Below are 13518 nucleotides of genomic sequence, written 5' to 3'. Positions count from 1 at the left end.
CTAAATGCTGGAGTGCTCTAACGATAGCCACTTGTTGTTTTCCAGCCAAATAATGTGTCATCTTGTGTGGGTGCTTAATGTACGCTGTAATTTTATTTTGTTTTTTTTTTTTTTTTATTTGTTTTTAATTTAAAAACGTCATTTATCAATTTTAGTAGAGAATTTCATTTCAAATATTTTATGGAGTAATTATGGCTGCCGTGTTCATTATTAACGCCCCAAAGTATGCTTCAATTAATGAATGCAGAAAAATTTAAAAGAAAATATATGAATCACCCTGTACAGGGTGTATCAGAGAAATTAAAATATCATACACATTTGTTTGTACAGTACTTTCAGTCGATAACAAAAACCGTGTTTTAACTGTAATAGAATGGACGATTAACGTTCTAATGGCACGGGCGAAATAGATAGCGATTTGTGACAGATTAAAGTATTGCAAAATTGTGACCCTTTGTGGATGAGGTATCAGAAGAGGTTCGCAGATATGTATCACCTTCACAAAAGATCTTGTGTTAGCAAAAATGTTTGTGTGTGTGTGAAATTTGAAGAGATTTGGATGTTTATTTCGCTTTCTTTGAGCGTTTTGTTTCTCAAAAATCTTGAACCCTATGTTGGGGAGGTACCAGAAGAAATGGTCGGATCTCTACCATCTTTATAACAGATCTTTTGTTGATAGAAATATTGAGATGTGCCAAGTCTGAATGGAATCGGATCTTAATTTCGCGTTTAATGAGATTCATGGATATTCACAATTTTGACTCATTGTGGGGTAGGTACCTGAAGGAGTGGACCAATATATCCCATTTTCACAACAGACTTTGGGTTAATAGAAATATTGTGATATGAAGCGAATCGGATGCTCATTTCGGATTTTATAATCGTTTTGGTTATTCAAAACGTTGACTCATTGTGTGGGAGGTACCAGAAGGAAATGTCCGATCTTTACCATCTTTTTAACAGATCTTGTGTTGATGGAAATACTGAGATGTGCCAAGTCTGAATGAAATCGGATGTTAATTTCGTGTTCTATGATCTTCATAAATGTTCAAAATTTTGATCCTTTGTGGGGGAGGTACCAGACCGTGGGTGGATAAAAATATTAGGATGTGCGAAATATGAAGGCAATCGGACTCTTACATCATATTTTATAAGAGTTAAATTAATCAAAATTTTGACCCTTTGTGGGATGGAATGGACTGATATTATCCATTTTTCACCTGACCTTAATTTCAGCGCACAATGAATACCAAAATCTCAGGATACGAATTCGTTGGAGTATTTTGGAAACCAAGGTTGGCACTAAAATATACCAAAGTGTCGATCACCTCAAGCAAGTGCTTCACCGGGAATGGGCCAAAATACCGCAGAGCAACATTCGGGCAGCGTGTGACGGTTTCATTGGCCGTTTGAAGGCCATAATTCGTACCAAAGGTGACCAATTCGAACAAATCTAAACTTATTCTAAACTTTGATGCTATTTCCGACTTTTATTGGTTTTATTCAATAAAATTGAAAAAAGTACAAATTATGGCGTTTGACTTTGTTGCAGTTTTTTTACCTCATCCTGTATTTGCGTGCATGTTTTGTGAAATAAGTACTTGATTTCATATTCTTCGACAATTTTATTTTTTTTTATTTAAATTTAATTTTCTATATGTATATAAATATTTTCCTAAATATTTAATAATTTTATTATAAACAAACAGTCTTTTATAGATACTTTTATTAATAGGCTTTAAGGACAGGTACATTATTTTACTGTGGTATAACCCATATACTCCTCTCGCACATGGGTATATTGATCCAGCAGGCAATTCGTGGCTTTTGGAAAATGATATTGACAGTCGACACCTTCCAGGCCCATATGCCATGCATTCACATAATAGGAATCCAAATTTCGATGGGGTCTAAAAAATTTGGATAAAAGTATTATTATGTGAAAATTTCAGAATTTTTCGGTTGCTATCAATATTTGGAGAAAATAAATTCGTCAAAGGCTGAAGAGAAGTTAGATGATCTTATATACATAGGCTCTAGACGATTTTATATTTTTAGGAGACCCACAGAAGATTTTTATTTCTATTAAATATTCCCCTTTCGTAATTTCTTACCTCAAAAATCGATGCAACAACTCCGCATACATGCCCTGGTGCACATCGATTTGGGCATTTTCACAGATGGCCTTTAGCAAACATTCACGACCATCTTCGCCATGACGACTCATAAGGTTCTCAGCAAAGGTGTAGAGAAATAATTGAGCATCGTCTGTTTGATAAGCCTCCGCCGAGGGATCAGTGGGTCCAAACAATCCGCCCACATTGCCATTTAAATTTCTTTTATCCCATTTGTCCCACCAATAGATGGGTTTGGTTGGCAAACCATATTGGTAATGGAAATTATATAACATAACCAATTGGCGCCAAGGGCGTTTATCTGATAAATCGACAGGGTAAGTTACACCGGTGACGACCTGAAAAAGTGCAAAATAACGATTAAGAATTAAAAACATGGAGATGTTTTTCTCCGTCAATACGAGAGGTAAGAAATGGAATAATTTTTTATTTATTTTTTTATTTGTATTTATTTATTATATTTTTTTTTTTTTGTTTTTGAAACTGCTTTAATCGGGGTTTTAGCGTTTCATAATATTTGAAATCCGATTAAAAAATGTTATAAGTGTACTATGAACATGGTATGAGTTACATAAAAAATAAATAAGAACATGGTATGAGTTAAATAAAAAATAGGGTAAACTAGGTCGAATTAAACACTGAAATACATGGCAAAAGGTAGCGGCATCAACACAGCTGGTGGTTTAATGAACCGTCAAAATATGTTTGGAATTCAATTTTTTGAATGAAAAATTATTTAAATCAGCTAAATTTGTTGAAAAAAAAGATTTACAAATCAATTCATTTTCCAGAATATTTTTGTTTTATCACCGTACACAAGTGCTGAGGCTAAATTCCCCTTATTCCTTTATATTAACATAAATCTGTTGTCTTATTTTAGAAATAATCCTCTTCTGTGCCTAAGAATATAAACCATTTGAAATGCCAAAACTTAAGGTGAGAATACAGAAAACGCTTTTTTGACTGGCTTAATTCATCGACTGGCTTCCTCGTAAAAGAACAAAGGAGCGTAGGATTGAAATTAAGATAAATCTTTTACGAAGAAGCCCGCCGATGACTTGAGCCAGTCAAAAAAAACGTTTTGTGTGTTCTCACCTTTAGACATTTTAGCATGGCATATGAATTGTCCCTCCACCTTTAACATTTTTATAAAATTAACGAATCCATTAACTATTTCGAAAAACTCTACCTACCTTTGCCATTCCCGATGTTGCAAATATTAAATATCTCTTTTTACGCCGATGTTCCCGCCAATGTGTCAAATTATGTGTCGGTGTCGGAAAGTCATTTGATTCAAAGCCGAGAATATCTATGGGCGATATCACCATATAGAAAAGATATAAGAATCTGTAAAAACAAAAAAAAATAAATGTTTTCATTATTAACTTCTCAATAGGAATGTAGTTGTTAAGGTGAGAATACATAGAAAGTTTTTTACTGGCCTAAGTCATCGGCTGCCTTTTCCGTAAAGAACAAAGGAGCGTATAAGAGCAAATATAAATTATGGACTGAAATTGAACTAAGTCAACCTAAAACCCCTTTGTAATTTCCAAAATAAAATGCAGCACTCTTGCCGCGATTTCACGTTTCGCGTAAAAGCATTTTCAGACGGAATGTGTTTTACATATGCGCTGTCACTTTTATTATCCATTTGTATCTCTGTGTGTATGTCAAAATTGCCAGTTTACATATGACTTATAATTCTTGCCATCACACACTTGCATATGTTTTTTTTTTTTTCATTTCTTTGGTTACATAATGATTATGTTTTATGTTTAAAAAAATTAATGAATACATTTTTCCCGTAAATTTATTTTTATATATTTTTTGTTTTTGATTCTATTTTCTTTTGATTAAATTCTATTTTTCCGATGAAAGTAGGGCTCGCTGTGATCGAAAAAGTGCGTTCAGGTAGATGCATCAACGCTTGGGAGCATTGATATGTCAAAAAAAATTTAAATGTTTTTTTTAAATATAAGTAGATTATTATATTTTTTCCTATACGACGTCATTCGGAGGTTATTTTAATTCGTATTTTTCAACAATTTTTACAAATTTAAATAATTTTTTATTCAACATTTTCAATTTCAAAATTGGTTTGACAGTTCATTGTCTCAGCAGCTGTGTCGATGCGTCTACCTATATTCTTCTACCATGGTATGTACCATGGAAAAAGAATATAGGTGGTCGCGTAAACATATCAGCTGGGACAATGAATTGTCAAAATAATTTTAGAGTTAGGAATATAGAATGGAAAATTATTGAAATTTGTAAAAATTGTTGAAAAATGCATATGATAACAACCTCCAATCGGCGTCGTATAGGAAAACATATAAAAATCCACTTATTTTTAAAAAACACACTTGAAAATTTTTGACATACCAATGTTCCCAAGCGATGATACATCTACCTCTATTCTTTTACCGTGGACAGACCTTATGAACCAACGTTTCGTTTGACGTCGGCGTGAAAAAAATGCCACACTGTTGCTTCGTTTTTATGTTTCGCGCATGGTAGAAGAATATAGGTAGACGCATCGACGCAGCTGCTGAGACAATGAACTGTCAAACCAATTTTGGAATTGAAAATGTTAAATGAAAAATTATTAAAATTTGTAAAAATTGTCGAAAAAGTCATATTATAATAACCCCCGAATGACGTCGTATAAGAAAACATATAAAAATCTATTTTTATTTGAAAATAAATTTCAAAATTTTTGACATATCAATGCTCCTAAGCGTTGATGCATCTACCTGTATTTTTCTACCATGGTTTCGCGTAAAAGCATTATCAGACGGATTGGGTTTTAGATATATGCTGTCACTTTTATTCGCAGCTGACGGCACCTTTAAATGTCAAATTTGCTGAATTCGCTCTAAATAAATGCAATACAAAAACAAAGTTTGTTTATGTCGTCTTCACTAAAAGTATATTTTTCAAATATTTCAAAATTTAAAAGCAACTTTAGAGTGAATTACAAGTAAAAAAATTAAAATTTGAATTAGTCGAAGCCATCCGACCGCAATGTTAGGGAAACCAATGAAACGTGAGAATTGTCCATGGCTTGGAGCTGTTCCTTCATTTAGTAAATCTTTGATGGCATCCAAATCGCTGCCACGAAGGCTTGCAGCATTTTATGGGTCCATGCATGTTGTATAGTCATTTTATTTTGCTGCTCCAACTTTTCACGAGAGCTATGACTCGGTTGGCCTTATCCAAACTTCCACTAGCCGCAGCTCCATCAGCCTTTTGTGGTATGTGAAAACTCTTTGTATGGTTTGGGGAATTTGCATCGGCTCTGCTATCAAGAGAGGTTTTTTATCCACCAAGTTGCTACAAGTTTGATTGCTGGGCATTCTTAAAGGGCTTTTACTGGTGGCGATATTGGTGATATGTTCTTTCTTTAAGACCATTTGATCGGGAACACTTGCTACTCTTGTGTCATGTACTGGAGTCGGTGTAACCTCCGGTTATCAACATTGGCTGGAATATAAATGGTATTTGTCGGTGACATAGAAGATATTACAGTTGTGTGTATAAACTTTTCGGGGGCTAACTATCAACTTGGGGCTGTTGCAATGGTTCCCGAGAGTCGTTGGCTTAATTTCCACATCCAACATAAAATGTAAACAAACAACTCGTTTCTGATTGGTTGAAACAAATTTGCCGCTAACTTTAAATGTCATGGCCAAGGTAGATCTAACAGGTAACCGCATCGGCGAATTGCTACAACAAAGCAACTTTTGTGGTCCCCTCAAATGTCAAAATTGGCATCTAAGGCGAAAAACATAGATTCGCCATGACATTTAAAGGTTGCGGCAAATTTGTTTCAACAAATCAGAAACGAGGTGTTTGTTTACATTTTATTTTGTGTGCCTCTCGTCGTAAACGAACGTCGCAATAAAAGTTTTTATTGTAAAACAAATAAGAGTAAAATAAGTATTAATTGTAGCATTGCGATATTTTTTAAACCAAGAAACTTATAATGACTATATTTTACTGGTTTAAACCAAGAGTCGAATTCTTGCACTACTTCCAGTGATGTGCTTTGGGAATCTTAGATGTTGAGGCTAACTTAATTCTTAAAGCTGCCCTCCATTCTAGCCTCCTTCCTTCATTTTCTTTTAATTTTTTTACTGGTTTCACTCTAAACTTGCTCTTAAATTATTTGAAATTTTTTAGAGAAGACAACATAAACAAATTTGTTGTTGCATTCATTCAGGGCGAATTCTTCAACAATTTGTTTTGACATTTAATGGTGCCGTCAGCTGGGCTGATGCGATTACCTAGTACATCTACCTTGGCGAATGTATGTTTTTCGCCTTAGATGCCAATTTTGACATTTGAGGGTACCACAAAAGTTGCTTTGTTGTAGCAATTCGCAGATCCGATTACCTGTTAAATCTACCTTGATTGGTATGATTGTCAACCACGTTTCTTTTGGGTCTCATTTGGATTAGGGATACGTAAGTCGACTTTCGATTAACCGATTGTTCAAATTTCTGTATTGAAAAGTCTTAAAGTCATCTTGTGCCTGTGGCAATGTCGACTTTTTGTAATAAATCTGCCATGATCTCCATCATAGATTTTTACTAGTCTTCTGACTGAAAAGCTGACTTTTTTCTTTAATTCAAATCTCGGAAAGTCTAAAAGTATCCCCAGTTCTGAATTTGGGCGTTTTTACAGACCGATCTACATTTTCTAACCGAAGTGGCTAAAATTTGACGTTTTGAAGTATTTATTTTTGAATGCTAGACTCCAGCTATTTATATTCTGAAGGTCCTAGCTATTTGTTTGAAATAAATATACTATAAAATGGTGTTTTGAGTATAGATTTTAATGACGGAGAGGAAAAGCTCGCCTGACCGAAATTATATTGTAAAACAGGTTAAGAAGTATAAGTCAGTTTGGCCTCAGCCAATTTTGATTATTCAAATTTATTTTGACTTTTGTTGTGAATTTTCAAACTATTGATCCTCTATGGAGTAGGTTCCGACGGAATTGTGATTTGTGTTAATTGAAGACAATCGGACTCTAACATCACATTTGTTAAAAGTTATAATTATTTGAAATGTTAAACCTTTGAGCGAGAGGTACTTGATGAAATGGACCGATATTATCCCTGGGGCAAAATCGGATTATCCTTTACCTTTCTGTGCAGTAAAATATTTTTTTTGAAAATTTTTACCTTTTGTGGGGGATGTACCAGGGGGAGTGGATTGATTGCAAATTTCTGAACTCGATTTATGTTTGATAATAATCGGATCTTCGAGAGTTATCATGCGCACCAGCTAGACAGACGGACGGACGGATCGCTAGATCGACTCAAAATGTCCTGTAACGGATTTGGTCCATAGAGACCTAGGGCACGTTTTGTCCATATAAAATTATATGTAACCTCTGTAGCCATATGGCTGAGGGTAAAATTAGCTATTTGTAGATTTTTTTTTAGTTAATTTGATTCTTTGTGAACTATGTTCCAGAAGAGTAATGAACCAATATAGTACAACTTTAAACTTGTGGTTTTCGTGCTCCTAAAAACTGCCCATCAGATAGTACAATGTTGTACAATTTTGACAGGTGTTAAACGTTACCACAAGATTCCGATTTCGACCTAAGGATCGAGAACTTCGATTTATTTGAAATCATTCAGACGAACTCTCTAGGGTGCTCTTGGAAGTTATTAGTCGGGTCTTTATGTTTTTATACCCTCCACCATAGTATGGAGGGTATATGAAGTTTGTTATTCCGTTTGTAACACCTCGAAATATACATTTTAGACCCCACATAAAATGATCAGCATAAAATTCAATGTCGATGTCCGTCTGTCCTTCTGTAGGTTCACATTTTCGTAAAGCCCCCATACAACGGTACCTCCCGATATGCGGTATTTTTGATGATTTTAGCGACATTATTCACGGGAATTGTTTCAAATTTTGTATTTGAAGTTCGTAACGGATACTACAGTCTAAGACAAAAAATTATCTGTGCAGGCCCCGTCTTCATATAACCCCCATATAACGGTACCTCCCGATATTCAGTATTATGAAGATTTAAGCGACATTATTTACTGGAATTATTTCACATTTTATATTTGATGTTCGTAATGGATACTACAGCCTATGCTAGAAAATTGTCTGTGCAGGTCCACGTTTTTTTAGCCCTCATGGTACCACCCTATATTCGGTATTATGATGATTTTAGCTACATTATAAACAGATTTTTTCATGTTTCGCCTTTGAATATTGTAATAGCTTGTGACAAAAGTTGCCTATGCCAGGGCCACCTCGTCGTATAGACCCTAATATACGTCTACATTCGGTATTTATAGATTGTAACAGAAATTTTAACGGATTTTATTTTATTTATTTTTTTTTTGAAAATTGCCAAATTTGTACCATATGGTGGAGGGTATTCAAAGTTCGGCCTGGCCGAACTTAAAGCTTTTTTACTTTTTTTTTTGAATTTTCTAAATTAGTTTTAATTTTTTTTTTTCAAAAATTCTTTATTATTTTTGAATCTAATTAAAAAATATTAAAACATTTTAATTTTCGCAAAAAACATTTATTCAACATTTCCAAGGAACCGTGGTCATTTGTGGACTTATTTGAGTATTGGTTAACATACTTCTAGACAAATTAGCCGATTTTTAAGGGCTTAAAACTTCAGCAGATAGGGGATATTTTTCAATCACTATTAATCGTTTCACATAATTTGTAAGTTTCAAACATAATATACTCTAAGCTTAATCTGCAGATTGTTTCATTAAAATGTATTTGTTACAACTCCAATTCACATTTTTGAAAACATGTTTGCTTTTTTTCTAATTTCATATTTTCAACTTTTTTTTAAGATTTTACAAAAAAATTCAAATAGTCACGTACACAATTTTCATTTTTTATAGTTTTTTTCGGTTAACTCTTTTTAATTAACGCAAAGACGATTTTGGATTTTCCAAAAAACTCAATTATTTTCAAAATTCTCCGCCGTGTTATGTGTTTTCCGTCAAAGACCGCTAAAGACTAACTCTCAACTTGAAATTAGAAGTTTATATGCCCTGCATCAACATCGGTGCGTAAAGGTAACGCACCATCACCGATACTCATCTTCAACATGATAATTATCAAAATCGTCATCGTAACAAACATCATCATTGTCTAGCTCCATCTTCATTATCATCTCCAAAATTCATAATTTCCATTCACGTGCTTCATACGTCAGAATTTGTTAATTATTTGGATTAGCACTCAATCCAAATCAGACATGTCATTCGACGCTAAATGAGAAAGTATTAGGCTCGTGTGGCCGGTGGCCAGGTGGCTGGAAGAGGTTTTTTCAGTATTTTTGGTTGTTGAATGGGAGTTTTGGGATTTCGAAAAAAATGAATCAAAAAGTAATAGGGGGTTTGGAGATTGCCAACCCAGACAATGTGGCCCAGATCCTTGAAAAAGATAAAATCTTCATAAATCTTTAATTGGGCGCCACTCCAAAAGATGGGTCAGCTATGAAAAGTATATCTCTAAGAAACCTAAAGGTAAGAATACATAAAACGCTTTTTTGACTGGCTTAAATCACCGGCTGGCTAACAAAGGAGTATGGAACCAAAATCGAACTAAGTCAACCCAAAACCCCTTTGTTCCTCTACGAAGAAGCCAGCCGTTGACTTAAGTCAGTCCAAAAAGGTTTCTTAGAGATATACTTTTCATTGCTGATCCATGTTTTGGAGTGGCGCCCAACAAAAGATTTATGAGGATTTGATCTTTTTCGAGGAATACATAGGGTTACCCTTTCAAAAACCGTTTAATATATTTTCCCCTTAAACATTTTTACAACAAAACAATGTTTTACCCAAATCTATTGAATAATATCCCCAATATATTCTGAATAGTTCAAATCGGAGGCAACTTAAAGGTGAGGATACATAAGCAGCATGGCAGGATCCAAGTGCGGCTGTGGCATCCCTTTATGATATGTCACAAAATATGCCATGCGAAAACTTCAAGCTGCTTATGTGCCCTAGCCCTAATTTGGGCGCCACACCAAAACATGAATTTGTATTGAAAAGTTTATGCCAAATATTTTGGTAAATGTGAGCAAGACCTTGGGAATAGCTAAAAACAGGGAAAGACCAAAATTTAGACCTATACAGGGTTAGATAAAAAAAAACAGCGAAAAACTTCAGACTGCTGACCAAAGACCAAAATTTAGACCTATACAGGGTTAGATAAAAAAAACAGCGAAAAACTTCAGACTGCTGTAATTTCAAAGCCACTCGTCCAACAGCTGATTAAATTATTCCAGTGACAGCTCATTATATTTTTTACAAGCGTACAAAAGCATTTTGGTGAGAATTTTCCAGAAAAAAAGTTATTCGTGATGGAATTCTAGCGTGATAGTGTGATTTCCTTATATTTGGCTGGAAAACCACAAGTGGCTATCGTAAGAGCACTCCATCATTTGAATGTGAATAAATTTTTTGTGTCTCCTACCATCGCTCGTTACCGTGATACTGATACTGGTAGCGTAGCCCGACGTCAAGGAAGTGGAAGGAAGAAAACAGCAACATCAGCAGAAATGGTTCGAAAAGTAAAGAAGCGTCTCAATCAAAACCCGCGTCGCTGTGGCCGAAAAAATGGCTCGTGAGCTGTACATATCGCAATATTCCTCCTTCCATTCAGCAAATATTGAAAAAGCCCTTGAAATTCCAAAAAGGGCAAGAACTTGCACCGCAACAGAGAGAAAATAGACTCAAAAGAGCTAAAGAGTTGCTTCGCTTGGCCGAAAGTGGTGAACTGCCGAATTTGGTTTTCTCCGATGAGAAAACATTCGTTGTCCAACAGTTTGTAGACAGCTGAAAATGTCCACCTTCGTTTGGCCACCAGAACTTAAGCCTCAAGCCTGCCATGGTGATGGTGTGGACCGCCATAACAGCCGATGGTCGCTCTCCGTTCGTATTAATCGACCGTGGCATCAGAATAAATGCCGAATATTATCGCGAAAATATTCTGGAGGGTGTATTAAGCCTAGTGCACTCAAACATTCTGGCCGCAGACCTCGCACATTCCAATAGGACTCAGCACCATTGCACTCAGCACCCGCCACCCAAGAATGGTTACAAAATGAGGTTCCTCGCTTCATTTCCAGCGCACAATGGCCACCATAATCTGCGGATACCAATCCGTTAGACTATTGTGCCTGGAATTTTTTTGAAAGCAAGGTTGGCACTAAAAAATACCAAAGTGTTGATCACCTCAAGCAAATGCTTCTCCGGAAATGGGCCAAAATATCGCAGAGCAACATTCGGGCAGCGTGTGACGGTTTCATTGGCCGTTTGAAGGCGATAATTCGTGTCAAAGGTGCCCAATTCGAACAAATCTAAACTTATTCGAAAATTTGATGCTATTTCCGACATTTTTAGCTTTCATTCAATAAAATTTAAACAAGTAAAAAAGCTGTAAGTTCGGCCGGGCCGAACTTTGAATACCCAATTTGAAAGGAATTTGGCAAGTCTCAAAAACGATAAAATCCTTAAAAAATTCTGTTAAAATCTTAAAAATACCGAATGTAGCTGTTACATTAGGGTCTATACGATGACATGGACCTGCATAGGTAACTTTTGTCATAAGCCATTACAATAGTCAAATGCAAAACTTAAAAAAAAATCGGTGACTAATGTAGCTAAAATCATAAAAATACCGAATATCGGGAGGCACCGTTATATGGGGGCTATACGAAGACATGGACCAGCACAGACAATTTTCTGTCATAGGCTGTAGTATCCATTTCAAACTTCAAATACCAAATTTGAAAGAATTCAGGTGAATAGTGTCGCGAAATTCATCAAAATACCGAATATCGGGAGGTACCGTAATATGGGGGCTATACGAACACGTGAACCTGCACAGACAATTTTCTGTCATAGGCTCTAGTATCCATTACGACCTCCAAATACCAAATTTGAAACAATTCCTATGAATAGTGTAGCTAAAATCATAAAAATACCGAATATCGGGAGGTAGCGTTATACGGGGGCTATACGAAGACGTGAACCTGCACAGACAATTTTCTGTCATAGGCTGTAGTATCATCCATTTCAAACTTCAAATACCAAATTTGAATTGAATTCCGTTGAGTAAAATTTTATCAATCTACTTCATTTCGTTCGTTTGACTTTGTAATTGGGCGCCACTCCAAAAAAAATGGACTGCATTGAAAAGTGTGTAAACCAAAAACTCGACTCTAAGAAACCAAAACACAATTTTAAAGAAACTGTTATACAGAAAATATTCTCTTTAAGAAAATATTATCGGGTTGGGAATTGCATACGAGTTAAATACTCTTCAAGAAACTTTTAAATTTTTGTCATATTAAGAAAACTGTTATACAACAAAGATTTTATATAAGAAACTGTCATATTTTCTGCAATTAACTGTTAATACTGTTATACGAATGACATTTCATTAAGAAACTGTTATAAAATAATATCATTTTCTTCAAGAAACTGTTATATTAAATTTGTTAAAATAATCTGTTATACTCCTAACAATATTAAAAGAAACCGTTATACAAATACGATTTTATAAAAGGTATTCCAAATTTGAATGGGTTTGGGGGTTATGAGCTGGCATTTGCATCATATGATACCTTGAACTGTTATACAACTAAAATAAACTATTGTAAGGATTATTTTTGTTAAAGAAACTGTTATACAAATAACGTCTTTAACGTGAAACTGTTATACAGACAATTTTCTCTTCAAGAAAAAATTATGGAATTGGGAATTCCATCCTACGAAAATACTGTTATACGAATTAAATACTCTTCAGGAAATTTTTAATTTTTTTTGTCATATTTGAAAGAAACTGTTATACAACAAAGATTTTTTACAAGAAACTGTCATATGAATAACATTTTTTACAATAAACTGTTAGTTCGAATAACTTATATTGGACGAAACTGTTATACGAATAACATGTTATTAAGAAACTCTTATATTTATGTCACATTTGAACGGAACTATTATATATTATACATATTAAAAAAAAATAACAATATTTATTAAAAGAACACAGCCCAATCGGTGGAATAAAGTGGTCAAGTTTCCCAAAAAAAAAAACTTAATTGGAGGCAGCTTTACTTGGGCGCCACACCAAAACATCGATCTCTTGGAAAAACATTGAGAAAAATGGGATCAAACAGGGCTAGACAAAAATTTGGACCTATATAAATAATTACCTGCATTAGGGTCGTTATTTGCTAAATTCCAAAATTTGGAGGATTTTGTGGAAATTATGGCCGGACCCCAAAAAAAATACTTCAAATCGGGGACTATACATATCATGGACCCTAAAAATAGTATGGCATGGGAACTAAAATTCCATGT

General features: G+C 34.7%; 1 protein-coding gene across 1 annotated transcript; it reads right to left on the bottom strand.

Moving 5' to 3' along the window:
• Positions 1-1670: 1670 nt before the first annotated feature.
• Positions 1671-9295, bottom strand: LOC131804575 (uncharacterized). Its single transcript, XM_059127617.1, has 4 exons — positions 9020-9295; positions 3329-3482; positions 2115-2473; positions 1671-1910 (listed from the first exon to the last, which is right to left on the bottom strand). Exons 1-4 carry the CDS (start codon positions 9028-9030, stop codon positions 1754-1756), a joined length of 681 nt encoding a protein of 226 aa, XP_058983600.1. The 5' UTR covers positions 9031-9295; the 3' UTR covers positions 1671-1753.
• Between the last annotated feature and the right edge of the window lie 4223 nt (positions 9296-13518).

Source organism: Musca domestica, unplaced genomic scaffold (assembly GCF_030504385.1).
Source record: "Musca domestica strain aabys unplaced genomic scaffold, Musca_domestica.polishedcontigs.V.1.1 46, whole genome shotgun sequence".
Classification (NCBI taxonomy): Eukaryota; Metazoa; Arthropoda; class Insecta; order Diptera; family Muscidae; genus Musca; species Musca domestica.
The sequence above is the reverse complement of the archived record's forward strand: the minus strand, read 5'-3'. Positions and strand labels throughout refer to the sequence as shown.

Excerpts from the sequence above, each read along its gene's own strand:
- LOC131804575 (XM_059127617.1), bottom strand. Across the intron at positions 2,474-3,328 it reads CAACATCGGGAATGGCAAAG|GTCGTCACCGGTGTAACTTA; the intron begins GTAGGTAGAGTT and ends GCACTTTTTCAG. Across the intron at positions 1,911-2,114 it reads TTGTTGCATCGATTTTTGAG|ACCCCATCGAAATTTGGATT; the intron begins GTAAGAAATTAC and ends CAAATTTTTTAG.